The sequence below is a fragment of the Mustela nigripes genome, chromosome 6 (assembly GCF_022355385.1).
Source record: "Mustela nigripes isolate SB6536 chromosome 6, MUSNIG.SB6536, whole genome shotgun sequence".
In the NCBI taxonomy this organism is placed as follows: Eukaryota; Metazoa; Chordata; class Mammalia; order Carnivora; family Mustelidae; genus Mustela; species Mustela nigripes.
In genome coordinates, this window is record NC_081562.1 from 20,465,448 (window position 1) to 20,490,096 (window position 24,649).

At 40.4% G+C, this 24,649-nt stretch overlaps 1 protein-coding gene across 3 annotated transcripts in view; it reads right to left on the reverse strand.

Annotated features, from left to right (window-relative positions):
- Positions 1-24,649, reverse strand: part of ANO4 (anoctamin 4) — a 457,591-nt gene that overhangs the window by 430,306 nt on the left and 2,636 nt on the right. For all 3 annotated transcript variants that reach the window (XM_059402257.1, XM_059402256.1, XM_059402258.1), the window contains exons 2-3: positions 13,440-13,523; positions 4,728-4,979 (exon numbers count right to left, since the gene is read on the reverse strand). In XM_059402257.1, coding sequence (XP_059258240.1) covers positions 4,728-4,979; positions 13,440-13,523 — 336 coding nt within the window. The remainder of the gene's footprint in view (positions 1-4,727; positions 4,980-13,439; positions 13,524-24,649) is intronic.

Genomic DNA, 24,649 nt, shown 5'->3' on the forward strand with positions numbered 1-24,649 from the left:
CTCCTGTAGACTCTGAGCTCCTTACTCAGCTTTCTATTCCAAGGACTTATCACAGTACATGGCACAGAGTGGGAACTTAGTATGTATCAGAGGAATGGATGGCTGGAAGGATGAATGGATGGAGCCAGCCGAACAATGGAGACTGCTTTTCCAACTTAACCTGCTACAGTTGATTTACCGATTAAAACATTCTCCACCATGAGGAAGGAGTGCCATGTCCAGGGCCACCATGCAGAGTTTCACAGGTTGTTCACTGTGCAAGGTGGCAAACAGGTTTAAGTAAAGTCAAATCAAGAGGAGCTATTGTACAGGTTAGTCATACAATGAAGGGAAAGGATAATAGCATAGGGCAGTGACAAGAGTAAAAACAGCTCAATAAAATGACAATCCCAGGTAAGTTCTAGGCATTCTGTGTCTTTTAGTTGCTTCTAGAATTGTAGAGTGGTGGGGTTTATAAAATGGAAATATTATTTTTAAGTATGTTTGAAGAAATTATTAAACATAAGAAAATCCCAACAATCAATAAATAAGTGTAGAGTGATTTTGTGACTAAAACTTGTCAGCTCCTCCCATTAGACCTCCCATTAGACAGTTTGTGCAGAAGAAAGATGACTTAGAAATGTGAAGGGATGTCTGGCAAAATCTGGAACGCTTAAGAAATCCTGGTGTAGCAGAACTGACTTATCTCACCCCACAGGTTTCTTCAAACTAGCAAGAGAAGCAAAAAATAAAATATAAGAAAATAATGACATTAACTCTACTTAAAAAAAAGAAAAGGAAGGAGAAAGGAAACTGGATGCTTTCACACAGAAAATACATAATAAAATCAATAAATTACTGTACAAAATCAAATAAATATATTAATTAACCTATATAAAATCTTAATTGAGATTTATAGAAGCTATACCAGCATCTTCAATTTTCTTTTTTTTTTTTTAATTTGTTTGACAGTAGGCAGAGAGGCAGGCAGAGAGAGAGGAAGGAAAGCAGGCTCCCTGCTGAGCAGAGAGCCCGATGTGGAGCTCGATCCCAGGAACCCGGGATCATGACCCGAGCCGAAAGCAGAGGCCTTAACCCACTGAGCCACCCAGGCGCCCCAGCATCTTCAATTTTCTATAATAAAACACTACATGCTTAGCCACATGCAGAAGAATGAAACTGGACCATTGCCTTACACCACACACAAAAATAGACTCCACATTGATGAAAGACCTCAGTGTGAGATAGGAATCTAACAAAATCCTTGAGGAGAACACAGGCAGCAACCTGTTCAACCTCAGCCACAGCAACTGCTTCCTAGAAACATCACCAAAGGCAAAGGAAGCAATGGTAAAAATGAACTATTGGGGCTTCCTCAAGATCAAAAGCTTTTGCACAGCAAAGGAAAAAGTCAACAAAACCAAAAAACAACTGACAGAATGGGAGAAGATATTTGCAAATGACATATCAGATAAAGGGCTAGTATCTAAAATCTGTTATGAACTTAACAAACTCAACACCCAAAGAACAAATAATCCAGTCAAGAAATGGGCAGAAGATATGAACAGAGGTTTCTGCAAAGAAAACATCCAAATGGCCAACAGAAACATGAAAAAGTGCTCAATATCACTTGGCATTAGGGAAATACAAATCAAAACCACAGTGAGATACTACGTCATACCAGTCAGAATGGCTAAAATTAATAAGTCAGGAAACAACAGATGTTGGCAAGGATGCAGAGAAAGGGGAACCCTCCTACAATGTTGTTGGAAATGCAAGCTGGTGCAGCCACTCTGGAAAACAGCATGGAGGTTCCTCAAAAAGTTGAAAACAGAGCTACCCTATGACCCAGCAATCACACTACTGGGTATATACCCTGAAGATACAAATGTAGTGATCCGAAGGGGCACATGCACCCGAATGTTTATAGCAATAATATCCACAATAGCCAAACTATGTAAAGAACCTAGATGCCCATCAAGAGATGATTGGATAAAGAAGATGTGATACACACACACACATACACACACACACACACACACACACAATGGGATACTATGCAGCCATCAAAATAAATGAAATCTTGCCATTTACAATAGCCGTGGATGGAACTAGAGGGTATTATGCTGAGTGAAATAAGTCAATCAGAGAAAGACAATTATCATGTGATTTCTCTGATAGGAGGAATTTGAGAGGCGGAGGTGGGGTCTGACGGGTAGGGAAGGAAAAAATAAAACAGGATGGGATCAGGAGGGAGAAAAACCATAAGAGACTCTTAATCTCATTAAACAAACTGAGGGTTACTGAGGGTTAGGGAGGTAGGGATAGGGTGGCTGTGTTATGGACATTGGGGAGGGTATGTGCTATGGTGAGTGCTGTGAAATGTGAAAGCCTGATGATCCACAGACTGTACCTCTGGGGCAAATAATACATTATATGTTAACTAAAAAATACTACATCCTTGTTTAATATATCTTTAAATGTTGAGGCTACAAATAAAAATATTTATAGTATACAAATAAAAATAATAAACAGTTGCTTGGAAAAAATACAGTATTTTATTGCTAATGGAAAATTCCCAGGAATGAAGAAAACTATGGGCTCTTAATTTGTTTTTGAAAATCTGCATTTTAAAAATAGAAACCTCCTCTAGAAATTGGATTGCTTCTGAGTATGGCACTCTATGGAAAGAAAGAAGTCAACTCACAGAGAAACGTGATAAAATGTTAATCTGGCAGCTGCCATTTCACACTCTTCTTTGCCAAGAAATACCAGAACCCTGCAGCTACCCCAGCCAAAGGCAGCACTTCATTTTTTAACTTCAGATTGTATTAAAATTTTAAAGCAAACAGAATCCATTTTCATTCATGATAATTTCAAATCCTAGAGGATTTCAAAGTTCAGCCCAGATTGTAATTTTTCTACTATCAAGTTGATCGTAGAAAGATAGTTTGTTTTTGCCATGGCTGGGCTAACGGTATGCAAATGTCCCTCCACGCTCAATGGTGAACAGTACTATCTAGCCACTTAACCAAAGACATCTGGAGGGGTGAACCTCAGAAACCAAAATTCCAGGAGAGAGTAGTCTGCCGAATATAGACTGCTGAAGCTTACTTTGTGTCATGGACACAGCATCCTCTGGAGGAGACCAGGAATCTTCATTTTTAACAAGTTCAATGGTGAGCCTACACACTTCGTGCTACGTCAGCAATCTACTGCTTCAGTTTGCTTTTGATCTGGAACTCCTGCAACATCAGCATCTCACCTCTAGGTGGCAGCATCCGTGAACTGTTACATGTTGTTGCGACTGTTGAGTGTCTGTCAACTTCAAAGATTTATTTCCAGAACAGGAATTACACATTGGGTTTGTCCAACTAAGCCATTACTCCTAAGTGCTATATCTATGGAAGAAAAATGTGGCAGGATAGATTTTTTCGTAATTTAAAGTTCCAACTTAGACTTTAGAAATAAAAACAATTAACTGGTTATTCTTGCATAAAGCTTCCTGTAACATTTAAAGTGAAATGTAAGTGATAAATTTTAAGGCAATGTGTTGTTGTGAGCATTTTTCTTGCCCTGACTGCTTAAGCCATGACTCCCAAAGATCACATAGATCAGCAGCTGGCAAGCATTTTCTGCAAAGGGCCAGATCGTAAGTATTTTAGGCTTCAGAGGCCATACAGCCTCTGTCATAATTACTCAATTCTGCCACTATCACAGGGAAACAGCCAGAAACAATACATTAATTAATGAGTGTAGCTATGTCCCAATAAAACTTTGAAATGTGGAACAGAGAAAGGTGAATTTCATGTAACTTTCACATGTATCAAAATATTATTATTATTTTAATTTTTTCTAACTGTATGGTTTGACTGTTTGCCCCCTCTACCTCCAAATTCATACATTAAGATCCTAATACCTGAAGTGATGGTATTAGGAGATGAGGCCTTTGAGAGATGTTTAGGTCATGATAGTGGAACCACCAAGAATGAGATTAGCGTTCTCAAAGAAGAGACACCACAGAGATCCCTCGTCCCTTCCACCGTATGAGGATACTATTAGAAGTCTGAGACCTGACAAAGGGCCCTCACCTGACCATGCTGGCACCCTGATCTCAAACCTCTAGCCTCCATGACTATGAGAAATAAATTTCTGTTCTTTATAAACTACCTGGTCTAGGTATTGTTACAGCCACTCTAACTAAGACGAAATTAGACATAATGAATGAACAAAGACACTAATCATTTTTAAAAAGTAAAAACTATTCCCAGTTCTTGAGTTGCACAAAAACGGGTGGATGGCTCAGATTTGGCCCATTGGCAGCAGTCTGCAGACCTGTGACAAAGATCAGTTTTGGAGCAACATGAATTGGTAGTAACTAAGGTATTCATAAATGACTTATTGATAACTTTTCTGAATATAAAAGTTTAGCCCAAGAAAGATGGCTTGCCACTAAACATAAAATTAAAGACATTAAACAAAAATCCATATGACAAAACTTGGAATTCTGATTCAGAGTTGATTTCCAGATGATCGAACTAACACTTAGATCAAATATTTCTAAACACATCTTTCCTTCAGGTACAGCCAAGCTATTAAAGACCAGTGAATACAGGGGAATTGTTGGGAGTCCACAGCACCATATAATCAGGAAAGCAGATGCAATTTGTTCAGCAGGTAAATAAACAGGTGAAGGAACCTTAAATACACTGAGTCCTGAATCTCCAACAGGGAACGAACACCATTACCTGTCGTGTCTTGACTGAGGGTTTCCTGGCTGCTGCTGCTGTAAGAAGGCACTGGAGTGATGGACAGTGAGGCTGGACAAGACAAAGGTGTAGCCAGCTCAGTCTTGCGGGTGAAGGATCGGTGGTACACAGGGAGGCCCGCATCTTTGGAGACAAAGAGAGGCAGATCTGATGGAAGGGTAGGTCTGCCTTGTGCATATGGATTTTTCCAGTGGGTGAGCCCAATTGCAACAGGCCCAGCAACATCATAACCTGGCGAAACAAACACATTAGGTTAGAAGCAGCAAGCAACGCCTCTTACCATATCCGCTTTCGTATTTCTCAGAGTCGTAGCTGTGAATCAAACCCAATACCACTTGAGATAAGGATGCATCTTACTAACAAAGAAGCAGGAATCGTCACACTTCATGGGTCATGTTCACCGTTCAACATATATTTAGGAAGCCACTGTACAAGGAGACTGTTACTATTTCAGTTCCGTAGATGAGGAAACTGGATCTCAACTCGCCCTCGGTTAAGCAGCCAGGAAGTGCCAGAGGCAGAATTTAAGCCCAGATCTGTCTGATTCCAAAATCTGTGTTCTTTCCTCTAAACCACAACGGACTACAGTACAAAATAAAGTGAAAGAGATAGTTTCAAGTAGGACAGAAATGTACCCCCTCAGGATCTCAAGGGAGAAAGTTCTTCTTGGTGAAGGGACAAGGTCATGAAGAAGGTGGTATAAACTTGGCCTTATAAGCAAGTGTTGCAACCTAGAGGCCAGAGGAAATAGAGGGACAGATCGGTTCTGCAGATGTGTCTTAGCTGGCCCACTCTTTTCTTAAGGTGAAGTAAAAGTCAAATTCAAATTAACAACAATAAAAATCTAGAGAGTTCTCAAGAGAATCCAGCTTTCTAGTTTCTCTTGAAAAATCTCTTGATCTTCTCCTCAAGAGCAAGTGAAACTGGACCACATTACCACATAGCAAGTGTCAGCTGGAGAAACTCCAGGAGCTATTTTCTTCAGGTGGAGTGAGGGAATTCCAGTCTGCCACAGTCCCCACCACTCCCTAATACCTTACTCCCAGCCTGTTTTACTCCTTTGTCTTACATTCTTAACTTCTCCAGGATTTTACATTTGCAACCTGGATATAGAATTTAGGAATATAAGTATAATCCAGGGGAAAAAGAAGAATGGCAAGGTAAGCTGATACAAGACAGTTGAGGGTCTTAAATGCCAATGTAAAAAAACTTAATTTTTTGGCAAGCAAAACAATATTCCTGAAAGTCTATGAAGTGAGGACTAGCATAATCAAATTAAAGAAAACAAAGGTAGCCAGAACCTGTCCCTTCTTGCTGTGGTGGTTGTCTCTTCTGGGAGGCCTCCGCTGACACCCCCAAGCTTTTTAAACCATTTGTGAAGGATAGCCCACTACAGAGTGCTGGTGTGTGGGTACTGGAGGTATTGGAAGAGAAAGTTCAAACTGGGGAGGACAGGTTGAAGAATGAAGAAAGCCCAGAGGATGGGGCATCTGGGTGGCTCAGTGAGTTAAGCCTCTGCCTTTGGTTCAGGTCATGACTTTGGGGTCCTGGGATCCAGCCCTGCATTGGGCTCTCTGCTCAGCGGGAAGCCTGATTCCTCCTCTCTCTGCCTGCCTCTCTGCCTACTTGTGATCTCTCTCTCTGTCAAATAAATAAATAAAATCTTTAAAAAGAAGGAAAATAAAAGAAAGCCCAGAGGAGGTAACAAGGGAGGACATCTATGTAGATTCTACAGCCCAACCATGGTGTCTGGGGCCATCTTGAACAGGGTATGTGTCAAATAATCAATGCCTACACTTTACACCCAAGCATTTTATTCTTTCCATACATGGGTCCTTCATGAACTGAGCCTTCCTCAAGGTTCAAGGATGTTTTAGTCATCTTTGAAACTCCCTTCCAATGTCTATTTGGCTCTTTCCCTCTTTCCTCTTCTACCAGTCCCTAGCACAAAGCTAGACTTAGGAATGGCACTCAATGGATACCCACTGTTCACTGAGTTCCTCGATGCCAGCAGCAAGGAGATAATGCAAAAAGCTGTGAGGGAGAGGCTAGGGGAGTATTACTAAGGGACCACATTTAAGTGTTGGCAGCAGGAAAGGAAAAGAAGTCCAGAGAGATACATGATATTGACCAAAGAAAGAGCTTGGGGTAGTTCAGTCCCTCCCTGGCAAGATATCAGAGAAGACTTGTGACAAACGAAAACATAGACTTCCTCATCCTAACTGTGGCAATCAGAAGGACTGGCTTGCAAGGGCTGAGGAAGGTTGAGTGTGTTTTTAGACATGAGGAGTTTGAGCCTTCATGGAAATATCCATGTGGAAACATCTGGCAGGTAGCTAGGAGAAAAATGGAAGTGGGATCAGGAGAACTGAGACCAGAGCCATAAATTTAGTAGTTACCCACATAGAAATGCAGATACTACTAATATTCCCATTTGACAGATAAGGAAAATGAGGCCAGCGGACATTATAACTTCCTCAAAGTCAATAGCTCTACAGAAGCAACAGTTAAGATTTAAGGCCAGGCTCGCTAAAGATGAACACGGGTGCCTAAGAGAGGAGGTGGCAAGAGGGATTCTGGGGCCTTGAAATGGGGCCTATCCCCCCCCCCCAATCCCAGCCCCACAAATCACTCTTAGATTATTTATTCCTTCCTCAACAACTTTAGACAAATCCCAATGGACAGAATGATCGTGGAAAGGAAGTGGTTACAAACATGAGAACTTGCCCACTGGATTGTTTGGACTCTTCTTGGTAGGTCACCTTCCTAAAAGGTGAGTTCTACTATGCAGAATGTAATGATGAAGGTGAGTGCATCTCTCGGGAGTGAGGGCTTTGGAGCCACTGAAGATAATCAAAGGGAACACGAATTCTCAATGTTTAGAACTGCAATGGAGCCAAAGCTGTAGAGGACTGAACTGAATGCTACAGACCCCAGGCCTGCCCTTATCATGTTTGTTAGACTACGTTTTTTAAAAAGATTTTATTTATTTTTTTGACAGAGACAGAAAGCGAGAGAGGGAACACAAGCAGGGGGAGTGGAAGAGGGAAAACAGGCTTTCCGTGGAGCAGGAAGCCCAATGCAGGGCTTGATCCAGAATCCTGGGATTTCGACCCAAGCCGAAAGCCAGTGCCCAATGACTGAGCCACCCAGGTGCCCTGGACTAAATTTCTGACACAAATTTGTTGATTGTATGACCAACACTCTCCCACAGCTCACTGGACCATAGAAATGAAATTCCTGATTTCTCCATTTAACTTGACATTCCATTATGATTTGTTAAAAAACTTGAAGATGTAGTACCTTCTATTTACACTGGACAATCCTTTTACAAGAATATAGTTCGTTTACTAATAATAATATTCTATATACATATTCTACATATTATTTATTGTTATTTTATTATTTAATTGTTTTCCCTTGCTTGTTGCTTCATTCAGAACCTTACTTAAACCCCTCTTCTCTTTCCACATTCCCAAGCTTCTCTGGAGCCATTGTACAGAATAAAGCACAGAGCAAGAGTGTTATGTTTTAAAGTCCCAATAAAATCTGAATTCTCCACAATTTCAGATTTTACCATTTCTTTTATAAAAGAACTGACTTATAGTTACAGTTAATTTTTTTAAAGATTTTATTTATTTACTTGACAATGATCATAAGTAGGCAGAGAGGCAGAGAGAGAGAAGCAGGCTCGCCGCTGAGCAGAGAGCCTGATGCAGGGCTCGATCCCAGGACCCTGAGATCACGACCTGAGCCGAAGGCAGAGGCTTAACCCACTGAGTCACCCAGTTGCCCCTACAGTTAATTTTTGAAACATCATTCACATAGCTAGCAAGCCCTTTTTTTTTTTAGTTTCAAAAATTACCACATCATTTACTCCAGAAATGGAGTTCATTAGCAAATATTTTAATCCATGCTATTGATACAAATTAACTATAATCATATCTGTGTGATTATAATGGAATATAAATGGACCAGCCTAAATTTGCAATGAGGTCAAAGTATTTTGAGAGGATAACCAACCATCCAGGGGAACAGCTGGCATCCAAATGTCCAAGAAGCAAGTAACAGAAATGTCACATTAGTAGCCGACCCATCCTCCCTTACCTACCATCCTGTCCCCTGATGACGAGTGGGGTAGGAACAGGGGTCTCAGTTCCCTTGGAGTTCTATGTCAAAGTATCACCCAAAATCATGAGAAGTGGCATGTAAGGGACACTCAAAATGTAAGCTGTTTTGAAATGTTAATGTTAATATTAATGTTAATGTAAACTGAAAATGTTAATTAACTATGACATGTTTAAATCTCTCATACTTAGGTAGAGTGGGAGTTTACTATCAGAAAATAAGGAGTTATCCAGGAGTTTCATGGATATAGAGAAAGATTTCAGGAGTCTTTATATTCTGTTCCTTAGTTGTTTTTGTTATTGTTGTTGGTTCTTAATTGTTTTGTTATTGTTGTTTGGTTTAGCAATTCTTCTTTTGGTAGGACATAGGTTCCTATAAGGAACTATTAACAGGAAGTCCACAGGCATGCTATTTCTTACAATGGAATGGATGAGTAAGTACTCCATAACAGAAGGACTGAAATATAGGAGATGAAAGAGACCAAAAAGAGCTTTTAAAAAAAGAACTGCTTGGTGATCCACAGATCTGTCCTCCCTCTAGTAATTTGAGTATAAGGCCATTAATTATTTATTTTCTGGTTTTACTATAAATATTGCCCATGTGCTTTGTACTAGAAAGACTGTGGGTGGTGAGGGGCCCCTGGGTGACTCAGATGGTTAAGCATATGCCTTTGGCTCAGGTCATGATCCCAGTGTCCTGAGATCTAGCCCCATGTGGGGCTCCCTGCTGGGTGGGGAGTCTGCTTCTCTCTCCTTGCTTCTCCCTTTCCCTCTGCCTGCTGCTCCATCTGCCTGTGCGCACTCACACGCTCTCTCTCTCTCTCGCTCTCTCTCTCTCTGTCAAATAAATAAATAAATAAAATCTTTTTAAAAAAACTGTGGATAGTGGACATTGCCTGTTGCCTGCACAGAATCCATCCCTCTCCTTCCTCCCAACAGAGTTCTACTTTGGGAATTCAGCGTACCCCCCACTCAGCCAAAGCAATGAGGGCAATCTGACATCATCCCCATCCCTCCCCTCAACCACTCTGACCTGTCTCATCTTCCCTGCCAATGACTGGTTTAAGGGGGAGTCATGTGACCCAATCCTGCCCAATGAGATAGGAGCAGTGTCTGAGGGCTTCAGGAGAAAGTGTCAGCTCCTCAAATGAAAGGCTGAGGAAGCCACTAAAGCTCTTTTCCCTCTGATCATGTCTGGATGTAATTCCTGGAACCATAGCAGCCATCTGGCTGCCACACTAAGATAAATTCTCCCAGAAGGCAAAGAGGAGAAGGTCTTTCACAACATCATTGAGCAGCTTAATCAACCCATCCTGAGGACGGACCTGCCTCTGGTCTTCCTGTTATGTGAAATAAATTTCCTTATGATTTCAGCCACTTTGAGTTAGGGAACTGAAGAAACACTAAAGAGGCTTTCAGTTATGCTGTCATCTTCTGAGAAAACTGTCTGTCATACCCACCGCCCCTTCAGAGGTGACTGCATAGTACAGACCTACTGTTATTAGTTTCCCAGGGTTGTTAATGAAGTACCACAAACAGGGTGGAAAAAAAAAATTTATTCTCTCACAGCTTTGGAGCTAGAAGTCTGAAAAGATATCAGCAGGGCCGTGCTCTCTCTGAAGTCTCTAGGGGAGAACCTGTTCTATGGTTTTCTTGTAGCTTCTGACATTACTAGCCATCCTTGGTGTTCCTTGGCTTATACACATAACTCTCTGATCTCTGCCTCCACCATCACGTAATGTTTCCCTGTGTGTGTCTGTGCCTCTTCTTCCCTACTTGTAAGGACACCAGCCATATTGGATTAGAAGTCCACCCTAATGGAGTCTCTTCTTAACTTGATTACATCTACCAAGATCTCATTTCCAAATAAGGTCACATCCAGAGGTTAGGACTTCAACATATCTTTTCAGGGGACACAATTCAACCCATAATACCTTAACATAGTGGCTGAAGCTGACTATGTGCACTAAAATGACATACAAGAAATATATATTTGGCCATTGAGACCATATTTTCCAGGTCTATTTGGTCTTCATCTACCGTTGCTGAAAATGTTTCAGAGCCATAAATGTGACATGGGTGTCTTGTTATTAACAAAAGTGGCTTTGGTGTCAGAACTGAACTGAAATCTCAGACACTCTGTTGGTGTCTGAAATTTTCTTAGTACTGCGGGGCCGGGGAGAACCTCCACACACACTGGACTTGAGTCTAGGAACCCAAAAAGGATCAAGAAAGGGCACTAGGCCTATAGCAAATAGCAAGAGTGTCATCCAGTGAGAGCTAGATTACCTAGGTTGAAATCCCCTCTGTCACTATCCATGTAATTTCAATTACTTTTTAACCTCTCCAGAATTTAGTTTCCTCATCTGAAAAGTGGGGAAAATAACAGTATCTAATTTGCAAGATTTTTGTAAAGATTAAATGAGTAAATACAGTAAAAGGACCTAGAACAGTTCTTGGAACTAAGAAAGCTCCCATGTGGTCTTCACTATTTATTACCCCTCTACTTTCATGGACAAATGTCTTAAGAGGTAAGTGTCTGTTCGCAGCTCTTCAATCCTCATGCCAAGCTTTGCCACCTGGCTTCCCTCCCACCACTTACTACCATGGCTCTTGGGGATATCACCAGGACAGCCCTTGAAATCTAACCTCTTCATCTTCTCTTAGAAATTCCCTGAGCTTTCCAAAAAATGAGCTAACTAGGTCTTCCTACCTCTGTCATTATTTCTACCAATTATGCTTCTCCTAAAGACTGGCTGTTGGCCCTCTACTCACTCCATGTACTGACTCTTATGATCTAACCCTCTTGCAAAAATTCAACTGACTTCTCTATGCAGAGAATTCCAGTATCTTCATCTCCTGCCCATTCTCTCCTGTGGGTCATTCTGAGGTGGGAGTCTCACAGGCACCTCAAGCCCAATGTATCTAACCTATAGCCATCAAGTCCTCTTCCTGATTGCTGTATTTCTAGGCATGGCTCAGACCCCCTGTCACCTGACTCAAACACACCTGTCTTTCCACTTATCCAGTCAATGACTAGTCCTGCCAGCTCTCCCACATCTGTCCCTCCAGACCTGCTCTTTATCCCACCTATCAAGTTCATTACTGTCCCATGTCAAGGATAAAGTCACAGCCACTTACTCTGTTATAACACCAGACCCCAACACACACACACGTGAAATCCATCAACAGAATCCCTTCTCTCATCCATGCATTCATCTTGTCACCCTTCTCCTCTGAACCTCCCACTAATTAACAAATGTCTTTAGGAATGTCATTGTAGGTTATTTAGTATTTTCAAACCAGAGTCCATGAAGTCTCCACAAGAATTTTTTAATTGTTTTTGTTTTTCATTTTAAAGTTAATATAGCCAGTTAAAAATTAATAGATGCGTATTGTGGACCCAGTTCCACCATCTAATTTTAGGGCCTAGATTTTCTTCTCTGTTTCCAGCAAGTTGGCACTAACTGCTACACTCAATGAGAAAAGAAGAGAGATGGATATGTCAAGGAGCATTCATGCCAAAGGAAGATCCAATAACCTCAGCAGCAGCAAAGATTTCATAGTGGGCTGTGCAGAGAAAGCAAATGGCAGAGCAGAGATATCATGAATTAGCTGTAAAGCTGTACTAAACTCAAAGATCCCACATTGCTGCAGCCAATACCACGCTGCATTACAAGAAGTAATTGTACGTCAGCAAGATACCAATATTTATCATAGTAAATTAATGTGATAGATTTGTAATTTTTTGCTTGACAGTGTTTTAAGTTTTATTTAAATAAATAATTATTATAAATAATAAATATAATAAACAAATAATTATTTATTTAAATAAAACTTAAAACTCGATTTGATTTACATAGATATTTGTATGAATAAGGTGTTTATACTTAGTTTTATGTTTGAACATACTTAAGTATCATTATAATAAAAATAATTTAAATCAATTTTAGGGGTTCATCGTTATTATTTCTTTTCACTGGAGTCCACATTACGGAGGTTTGAGAAACCATTATATAGTGTTTAAGAGCATGAACTTCAGTGTCAAACAAATCTGGATTGAAATCATGGATACATTCATTATTGCCTAGGTGGAAAAGATCATATTTCCTCATCTGTGAGATGGGAAAGTAACAGTGTCCTCCTCATAGAGCCCTGATGAAGCAAAATAATGCATGTTAATGGCCAACAGAAGCAGTAGATAAATATAAACCTTAAAAAGGAAGTCAATTTTAATATCAAGTATACATAATAAAACAGGTGATATACAAATTAAAAAGTTAAAGCAAATGATGAAATGCTTGGAAAACATAGAGGTTTCTTTGTTTTTGTTTTTGTTTTTGTTTTTCTGGCTCTCTGGACCACATTTCCTCCAAAAATACCTATGCAAAAGCAGTAAGAATCCACAAGAGGGTGCTCCAGCAAGGTGAACCAGGAGCACCTGCCCTGATTCTGAAAATACAGGCGCCTTTAGATTTTCTACTTACTTCTTCCTCAGCACCTCCACCCCACGCACTTCCAAGCAATAATAGTTTTTATAAAACAAAATGTCAAAATTGCTCACCTATGGTGATCTGGCTGACACAACTGTAGTAGCTGCCTGTCGTTGCAGAGGAAAGGTTATAACTCCCACTGCTCACATCTCTGTCTGTTAAGAAAATAAAAGAGAAGGTTGGTTATATCCTGGCAGACACCATGAACACAGTGTGAATATGTCATCTATTGGTAGATGAGCCAGCCCCCAGTTCTGGGCAGTCTCCTGCTCCTTCATTCGTTCAATTCACTGATGCTTAGCTAGTGCTCAGCGCCAGGCACTTGGAACATTCAGCAAACAACCTAGACTGCCCCACACAGGCGATCTCAGTGGGGTGCCACTGTTACTATGATGGGGTTGAAAAGGGATGCTGGCAAAGGTGCGGGGACAGGTGAGAGAACCTCTGATCTAGTGAGGGTAGCAGGTAAGGCTTCAGGGAAGTGACATCTAAACTAAAACCTAGGGACGCCTTTAAGCATCTGCCCGGGGCTCAGGTCGTGATCCTGGGGTCCTGGGATCAATTCCTGCATTGGGGGTTCCCTGCTTAGCTGGGAATCTGCTTCTCCCTCTCCCTCTGCTCCTCCCTCTGCTTGTGCACTCACTCTCTCTCTCGCTCGCTCTCATTCTATCTCTGGCAAATAAATAAAATCTTAAAAAATAAATAAATAAATAAACTAAAACCTAAAGGTGAGTACTGCCTGACTAGGCCAAAGGGGGAGGAACTGAGGGAAAAGATCCAAACAGAGAGGCTTCCTCAAGAATGGAGGCTGAGGCCATAGGCAGCCTCCTGAGTTGGCAGCTGAGCACAGGAAGAGGAGAGATAAACAGCAGCTAGTCTATGACAGGTCTTATAAACCACATTAACCAGTGTGGATCTTGCCTAGATACAAGGATCCCATTTTCACTTTGGAAAGATCACTCTGTGACCTTATGGAGAATATACTGGAAGAAGCAAGATAAGAGGCAAAGAGACTTCTTTCTGGGGCTGCTGCAATCATCCTGACCGGAAGTGAGGGTGACCGAGCCATGGGAGAAGGTCAGTGGGGACGAGAGACATAGAAACAATTCCCTTTGAGGCTAAAAGTACAACACACCACACTAAATTCTTCATGACTGTGAACAGAAAATGCTCCAGGCATTCGGGACAAAAGAAACCCAAAGGCTCCACTGACATAGCATCCCAGCATTTTCACCCACATCGCATCACGCATGAGGTAGAACAAGCAGGCATCAACCCTGCCCACCCCAACCCCAGTCTCTGATGGGAAGGCTGAGATGGCTCTGGCCCCCAGGGCCACACCACAGCATGAAGCAGAACAGATACCACATGGAGATCAGAACTACTTCGAACTGTTTAGGAAACACAGCAGGGCATAAATATGTGATTTTAAAATATCAAAGTAAATATAGATTTTCTAATATGAAACTCTATAGGTTAGAGACAAAGAGTCATTATACTAATGGTTACCAAACTGATATAAAGGAACTACTGGAATATTAAGTTATATAATATTAGGAAAACTTTGAAACTCTGATCTATAAATGGTGAAAATTATCGGGCTAGGGGACATAATTATTAAGAATAAGTCAATCGCGGGGTGCCTGGGTGGCTCAGTGGGTTAAGCCTCTACCTTCAGCTCAGGTCATGATCTCAGGGTCCTGGGATTGAGCTCTGCATCAGGCTCTCTGCTCAGCGGGGAGCCTGCCTCCCGCCCCTCCCTCCGCCTGCCTCTCTGCCTACTTGTGATCTCTGTCAATTAAATAAATAAAATCTTAAAAAAAAAGAATAAGTCAATTGCACTCAAAGATACACTCTGAGAATCATATTTTAATGAGACCACGATGCAGACCAGTAGAGAAGATGGTATGGTACGTGAACACTCTTGGGAGGAAAGAACAGCGGATACGTGGACAGAAGGAAGGAAATGAGAGGCCCCTGCAGGGGTATCCCTATATACCTGTGGTTGGAGAGCAGTTGGGAAATATTAACAAAAGCAGATGGTGATCCAGAGGGCAGAGAAATGGTGGTGGCCCTCAGAAACTATGTCAAGGCCACAGTACATCCACAAACACGATGCTAGAAAATGTTTTGAACTATTTTTAATGTGGGAGACATAATTTCAGCAAGTTCATGTGGCCAACTCCTCCTCCAAGAAACATTCCCAAACCATCTGTACTCTCTAAGGTACTTCCTGAGCATGTCTGGGTACTCCCATATCCTCACACACCCCTCGCCCCCACGCCAGCACTGAGCAGGAGAAATTGCACTGATTTACACAGATCTAAACTGTGGGCTTGTCAAGGGCATAGCCATGCACTATTCAGTTTGTGATTTCCATAATCTAGTGCTGTGCCTGCCATCAGTTGACTCTTCAGTACCTGTTTGTTGGTTGAAAGAAAGAGAAAAGGATGCATGAAATTTTTTAAATTGTTTAAATCCTTTAAAAGGACGCATGAATTTCCCTTTTCTGTTAGTGTAACTTCATTAGAGGAAGAACACTGGGCTGGGAGACAAAAGGCCTATGTTTGAAGCCCATTTCTGCTACACAAGAACTCTTAGAATTTAGTCAAACTGTTAGCTGTTTCTACCTGAAAATGGTGACAATAATGCTTATCTCACTTCTTTTTTTGCTAGTGGTGGGGGAGTTGATACGATATGGTTAATAAAAATAAATTGGCTACACAAATGCATAGTTAGCAAATAATTCAGTACACATTTGTGGAATCAGCTGAATCAACAAGATCCAGACCTAAAACGTATCTAACTGCTCTAAAGTTGTCATTCCTAATTTCTTTGTAAACCCTTTGCTAATGATCTGTCCTTAAAAGATTTTTGGAAGAGACAAGAACTGCCAGGGATAAGGTCAACAGCATCAAAGCTGATATATAAATAAGTACATATAAAGAGAAATTCGTAAGTCCAGAAGTGGCTATGCATGGGGAGAAAAGAAAAGAAATGAAGGAGAAAAGCATACTCAGAAATCAGCAATCAACAAAGAAGCAGGATGCTTGAATAAGGAATGAATGCTCAGGAAGAGGCCATAAATAAAACTTAATGGTAAAGCTACTGAAATTTGAATAAAAGCTGAATGGTAAAACTGGGGCATAATTTTGGTGGCAATAGTCTGAAAAGACTCAAAACACAAAAGTATAAAGACTGTGGTAGTTTCGGCACAAGTTATGGCATTCTGTGTAAAAAAAATACTTCTCCCGTGTAGGAATTAAAATTAAAATGCTAAATTTTTGAAGGGAGTGTCTAAATATCATTTAATCCTTTAGGGATAATTGTAGTTAAGAAAAAAAATCAGGTTAACTAGTGGGAAAATGTGAGACTATAATTGAGATTAATAAAACTTATGGGTTCTGGAATCAATATCTAAGTTAGACACCTGGTTCCAAACCTTGGGCACATTATTTCACCTCTATGTAGCTCTGTTTCCTTATATGTACGATGAGAATAATAAAGGCACTTACCTTGTAAGGCAGCACATAGAAAGTGTTCAATTAGTGTTAGCTATGATTTATTTTATACTTCAAAAAAGCAAGGATATCCATAAAACAGAATGTCATATAGTAAAGAAAAGAAATGAAGTAAAGCTACACAAAATATTATGGATAGATCCCACAAACACTGTTGAATGAAAGAAACCACCCCAAAACTCATGATCCTACTGATGAAAAATTTCAACAGTAAAACTAAATTATATCGTTTAGGGATGCACACATGGATGGTAATACAATAAAGAGAAGTAGCAAAATAATTAGGACAGAACTCAGCATGGTGGTTCTTTTTGGTGGACAAGAAGCTACTTTGATTTTGGAGGGGGGATGGGGAGGGGGGTAGGTTCTGCAGTACTGGAAATGTTCTGTATTTTGATTTAGGTAGTGATTACACAATATTTATTTTGTAAGTATTTGTTAAACTACAAACTTCTCTCCCCTCCTTTTTTATATGTGTTTTAACTCACAGTAATTGTTTTTAAGAAATAAAGAGGAAAAGAAATCATGACAGGGCAAACCAGTAATGAAAATTCTGAAAAAAAAAAAAATCCAAGAAAAGGAGATGGTGGGGCGCCTGGGTGGCTCAGTGGGTTATGCAACTGCCTTTGGTTCAGGTCATGATCCCAGGGTCCTGGGATCGAGTCCTGCATGGCGCTCCTTGTTCAGCAGGGAGCCTGATTTTCCCCTGCCTTTCACCCTCCCTACTAGTGTGTGCACTCTTTGTATCTCTCTCTCTGACAAATAAATAAAATCTTAAGGAAAAAAAGAAAAGGAGATGGTGGTAGAATCAGATAATACCAGTTATTGAGAGCTTGGCTCTTTACCAAGCACTACGCTAAACACTGATTATTTAATTTACATCCATATTTCACTTAAGCTCCAAAACAACTCTTTGATTATTCCTCTACACAGATGAGGAACTAGAAGCTCACAAAATTAGGGAATGTGCACATACTCATACTTCTGAGAAGTCATGAGGCTGGAATTAAAACCCAGGTTTGTCTAACACTAGACAAATATTTGAGAGCAGAGGGGAAGACAGGAGGAGGACAGACTAATATCACAAGCTGTGTTAGGAGGATTCTTCTGGTATCTGGTGCTATATCTTTGAGAGTCCTTTATCTGATGTGATAAGCACTGAGAGTCTACAGGGAACAAGGTGGACATCATCCTATATATTTCTCTTAACAGAAATTTTATGACAAAATTAACACTTTTTTGTCTCAAATTATTTTAGGCATACTCATTAACAGAACCCTCTTATAACAAAAGAAAACCTCACCCATTTCAACACTTAATGTATTTTACCTTCATCTTAACCACAGGGGGAAAAAGAAAGCACTACACCTACTTATGTCTTTCCACTGACTGCAGAATTCTAGGAAATACGTAGGCAAACCTAAACAAAAACTTTCAGTGTAAAATGATCATTATGATGTCTAATTTGGGAGACTTAAAAACAAAGGATAGGAATCAAATACTAAATAATAATAGTACACAAGCCAGAAGCTGGACCCTCAAAGGCAAAGGACTATTCAGGGGTGAGGTCAACATATTAAATTTAGAGTTAGTTAATGTGTAATGAGTAGGTATAAGATTTGTTAGGCATGATTTAAATGAAAGTAGAAGAGTAGTTATTGAAACAACAGAAATAAACTGCATTTCAAGCCAGGTGATTGTGTTAGAGGGAGAGACAGATAGATGGTAGGGAAAATTGAGAGAGAGGATTTAACAATAAATTTTTTTTTTCTTGAAAAGTTAACTTAGGAAAAGGAAATAAATTGGAATAAAGCACAAGAATAAAAATCAAGACAAATAAAATACAAAGTAAAATGGCAGAATTCATTCAAATATATTAGTAATCACAATACACGTAAATGGTCGATATTTGCTATTTAAGAGATTGTGAGAAAGATTTCTTTAAAAAAATCAAATGCTACTTATAAAAGAAATGTCTAAACCATAAGGACACAGAAATGTTAAAAGTAAAAAATATTTTAAAAATAGCAAGCAAATACTAACCAAAATAAAGCCAGAGTAGCTATGTTATTTTTAGATAAAAAAGGCTTTAAGGCAAAAATCATTGTTAAGAATACAAAGGGTCAATAAATAATGATAAAAGGTTAAAGGCTCAATGTTTCAGGAAGGTATGAAAAATATTACCTCTGTGTGCCCAAAATAAAATAACCTCAAAATACATGAAGCAAAAATTAATAGAACTACAGGAAGAAACTGACAAATTCACCATCATATGGAGAGACTTCAATACACAAGCAAAAATTTAGTGAAAATAAGGAAAATGTGGGGTGCCTGGGTGGCTCAGTGGATTAAGCCTCTACCTTCAGCTCAGGTCGTGATCTCAGGGTCCTGTCCTGGAATCAAGCCCCACATCGGGCTCTCTGCTCACCAGGGAGCCTGATTCCCCCTCTCTCTCTGCTTGCCTCTCTGCCCACTTGTGATTTCTGTCAAATAAATAAATAAAATCTCTTTTAAAAAGGAAAATTTAAGATTACACATCACTTGAGCATTTTATTAAAATCATCTTAAAAAAAATAAAGATCTTGATTTAGTAGGTCTTGGGTGGGCCTTTAATTTGGTATTTCTTTTCTTTTTCTTCCTTTAAGTTTTACTGAGATAAAATTGACAATTGTATTTTGAAAAGACTTTCAGCTAGTGCCAACGTTGCTGGTAGAGGGACTGCAGACAGGTATAGCCCCCCTCTGGAATCCACAAAGCCTGGGGAAATATCTCGCCAACAATTAAAGGAAGGGGATTTTTTAAAAAGGAAAGAAAATATTTTCACCAAACCCTTTAAATCATATCATAAATCTACTTATACATGTGAACAGATGAAACAAGAATTTACCAAAAAGAAAAATGATACATAACTACAAGCTCTACAAAAACAAACATTATACAATTCCTTTTGTAACTATCCACACTAGTGCACTGGAAATAATTTATAAAATACATATTCATTGTATAGCATGAGCTGCCTACTGCATCTTAATTTTTAAAGAATCACTTTATGTTGTTTGTAAAAGGCTCTAGAGAACCTACTAGTAGAATATATGTATGCGTATATATATATATAATATGTGTATGTATATATGCATGTATCTATTGCTCAGAAATATTGATGTGATCTATTCCACATTTGCTATATATTTTATAGGCTTACAGAAAAGTTAATATTCAAGACCCAGCCTTTCCTCCTAGCCATATAACCTGTATATCATCAGCTAACTTCCCTGGGCTTTAAATTCCTCCTTTACACTGTGACTGAAATTCATTCATTCAAAAAGTGTTGACTGCCCACCACATACAGTAGACAAGGCTGGCCCCCAGCAGGAACTGGTGTCTTGGGAGGTCTCACTAAGGTGCTGATGAATCAGTCAAAGTGCAGTAAGTGTGTTTCCACTCAACACAGCACTTCCTATAAACCTATACCAGATCCTATACCAGATCTCTTTATTACTACAATAAAAGCAACACATAATGCTGTATATTAAATTGCTATAGGGCTTTCTTGTTTTCATAAATGTCTGCATTTGCTCTTTCATGTGATTTTGGCAATAGCACTAGGAGACAAGCAGGACAGGCACTAGTTGTAACAATATTGGTAGTAGCAGCCTCTGCATCCCCCAAGGGAACTGAGCTAGACCCAAACTCCTAGACGGCAGTGTCTTGTGCCATAGTGCCTAGCTCTGCCTAATGCATAGAAGGTACAATGAATGTTTGCCAAAGCCTTTAGTAAGCTTTCAAAAATTTTAATCACTGTTCCTGAATTTTAAACACTGTGCCTGATATTCATTATCTCAGCTTCCCGTTGATTGATTCCACTCTCACAGTCTCCACAGCTACAAAAGCCCTGTCTTGAAGCCTAATTAGAGAAAATCCTTTCCTTTCCTTTCTTTCCCCCTTTACCTATTTGCTTCAGTGCTGACAATCCTACATTCTATTTCACTTTGCCAGGAGGTAAAGATCCATTTCTTATTAGTAAATGTAAGATTGAGGAAAACAAGTAGTTTTTGGTTTTCGTTTACCTCCAGAACCTACAACAGTGCCTGACACAGAGTGAGCACTCACAAAACATATTTTCAATTGTCTGTTCTAGAAACGTCCTTAGTAGCTGTGAACTACTTGTCTAGGACTATGTTCTAATAGAAGACTTCACATGACTGTTACAAAGAACATAGTGGCTTTTTATTTTTTTAAGATTTTATTTATTTATTTGACAGAGAGAGAGAGTGAGAGAGAGCACAAGCAGAAGGAGCAGCAGAGGGAGAGGGAAAAACAGGCTCCCCGCTGAGCAGAGAGCCCAACATGGGGCTCTATCCCAGGACCCCAGGATCATGATCTGAGCTAAAGGCAGACACTTAACTAACAGAGCCACCCAGAAGCCCCAAGAACATAGTGTTTTGAAAGAAAAGATTAAAATGCTTCTTCACAGCATCAAAATAAAAATTTAATTTGATCTTATCCCAGAAAGAGACTTCTAAAATGTGGAGACTGAAGGCCAAAGAATAATGTGTACATGTTTTGCTGCAGCTTCTTCATCAAAAGGATCCTAATCAATGTTGACCATGAGTCTCTGCATTGCATAATAACAAGCATGCCAGGTGGTAGAAGGCAAAAATAAGAGGAGTCATCAAATACCTCCTTGGATTTATTTTGTAAATAAAGCATGAGTTCCAGTTAGTTAGCACACATCTGATTGTACCACATGGTGTCGATGTTTTTGGTCTTTTGCTTGTTCCTCTTTTCTGAAGGGTAAAAGTCCTTTTGCTTGTTAGTTGCATAGGAAAGTGAGGTTTTAAAAACTTGTATGTAGTGCACTGCCCCCCTGATAGAGTCCATTCAGTCAGTCAGACAGCCAAGGATTGATCTCCTATTATGCGTCAGGCACTGTGCAGGGCACAGTGCAGGATTACAAAGATACAAGATATGCTCCTTGTCCTTTGGGATATTACAGCCCACAGAGGGGAAAATCCATAGGACAACATGAAAAGTTGGGGGGAGAAGACTTCCCATGAGACATCTCAAGTCAAGAGGAAGGGAAGAAAAGTGAACCTTGTAAGGGAGGAGGGGGCTATGTTTCAGGGCATGGGCCAAGGTCCAGACACCTGAGAAAGCCTGATGTAATTAGTCATGCTAAACAACCCATGTCCCTAAAAGGTGGGATGCTGAGACCACAAGAGAGAAGGGTGGTCAGCTCCTTAAGAACCGTGTTGGCCAAATGAGAGAAGTTAAACTTTGACTTATGAGCAGAGGGGAGCTACCAAAATGTTATAAGCAGAATACAGGATGAGATTTGCCATTGGGACCAAAAGACACAGGACTGGAGGCAGAGAAACCATCTGGGAGGCTGCTGCTACAGTCAGAATGACAATGATGTTGGTCTCAACTAATGTAAGAGCAGTGGGCACAGAGAGGAGAAAATACAGTAGAAAGATTTTAAGGAAGAAGAATCAACAGGACTTGGTGATTGAGAGTATACTGGCTGGGAGAGCCACTGACAGTGACAACTAGCTAATGCTTCCTCGTACCAGCCATATGCAACTACAGTACTACTTCAATGACCCCATTTTACAAATAAGACACAGGAGGTGAATCCCTTTACCCAAGGTATTATGATTAGTATGTTCCAGAGGACTCAAAGAGGGCTCCCAGAATTCTGGCCTAGGTGCCTAGAGAGAACACAATGGCCCCTGTCAACCTCTCCAGGTTGTCAAGCTCTACCAACATGTGTTCCTGGTACCTGCCTTTATGCCCCCTAGCATGTCTCCCCTTTGTTCACACTATTTTCCCTCCTGGGATGCCCTCCTTCTCCCAATTAGCCTCTTAACATTGTCTCCTCCGGGGAACTGTTCTTTTTTTTTTTTTTTTTTTTAAAGTTTTTTTTTTTTTTTTTGACAGAGAAAATTTACAAGTAACCTGAGAGGCAGGCAGAGAGAGAGAGAGAGAAGGAAGCAGGCTCCCTGCTGAGCAGAGAGCCCGATGCGGGACTCGATCCCAGGACGCTGGGATCATGACCTGAGCCAAAGACAGCGGCTTAACCCACTGAGCCACCCAGGCGCCCCCGGGGAACTGTTCTTGACCTATCCCTCACTTCTCCCTGTCCCCACCATCCCCCAGCAATGCATTATAATCCTCAGTTTAGAAGTCTGTCTCCTCCAGCTGATCGCGCCATCTGTGAGAGAAAGAATGAAATCTCACTCATCCAGGCCGTCCAAGGTCCAGGCTAGAGCCTGAAACATAGTTTGAGCTCAGCAGCTGAAGAGCTGAAGTTATTCTCTGGGAAACATGTTGGGGGGAGGGGGGGAATTCTGTGTTGGATACACTGAGCTAAACTGAGATGCTAGAGAGACATATATAGAGAAGGTGAGCCTACAACTAGGTATACAAGCTAACACACACAAAAAAGTTCCGAGTCGGTGACTTGGAGATTTCCATTGGGAAATCACCTGAATAAAGACAAAGTCAGGGGAAGAGAAATTGTGTCCCATGCTCTCATCCCTTCTCTGCTTCATTTCATACTCAAGCTGTATGATTAGTCTTGGCTCTTACTATACCCATTTCCCATACCTTCTTCTAATCATAAATACTGAACTTCTGGTCACCAGTGGTCTTTAAACTTCACTTAAGCCACACCTTCTGTCTGGAATTACCCACACACACATTTGTTCATTTTCTTCCTCATCCTAACTACCCTTAGCCCAAGTCTCCAGAGCCAAACTCTCTAAATCTATATTTGGGCTCCCTATTTATTATGTGAGGTTAAGTAAGTTCCTCGACCTATCCATACCTCAATTTCTTCAAATGGATAACAGGGTAACACTGGACCAATTTCTTAAAGATTTTTGTGAAATTTCACCAAGGCCATTCATATAGAGTACCATTATCAATTATTTATGTCCCAGCATGCCCCACACTTCCACTTTAAAATGCAGAAAACTTTGTCACTCTAATTTAAAGGTCTCCCAACAAGGGACTAGCTCTGCATTTAGGGTCATTGTCCAGCATTTGGTAGGTGTCTAATTAATGTCCTCCAAATGGTTGAGAGTAAGATTATAAAGGCAAAGACAGAACCCAGGAAAACACCAACATAAACAGAGGGGCTCCACAAAGAAGCGACTTAAAAGGTAGGAGGAAAATGAGGAAAGAATAGTTTTAAGAACAATACTGGCTCTGATTACATTTCCTTCTGATCTTCTACTTGTTGTCTCTGCTCAAGCCACACTGACCTTCTAGCTAGCTCTGAACATGACAATCTCATTCCTACCCCAGGGCCTTTGCCCTTACTATTCCCTTTGCCAGGAATAGTCTTTCCCTACATAACGGAATGGTTCATTCCATCCCTTCATTTCAAATTCTGTTTCTGTCCCTTCTGTTCAAATATCTCCTCAGAGACACTTTCCCTAAATAGCCCCACTATGCTCTGTAAGCTCCTCAAGCCTCATATTAAGCATCTTCAGATCCGAAGCTGACAGGTCCAACCACAAGTCATTTTCTTGTTCAGACTAGAACACAGCCCCTCTGCCTTCTTTTGGATGGCCAAGAACAAATCAAGTCCCAGTCATTTCTCTCTAAAGGAGACTTGTCACCCATCCTTCGTCTCATGCACATGGTTATATAATAAGCTAAAAGTGGTTAAGAACCCAAACCATTTAAAGGACAAAGAAAGAAAAATCAGCAGTGAGCACAAAAGGTTGAGGCATTAAAAATCCAGAATTTTT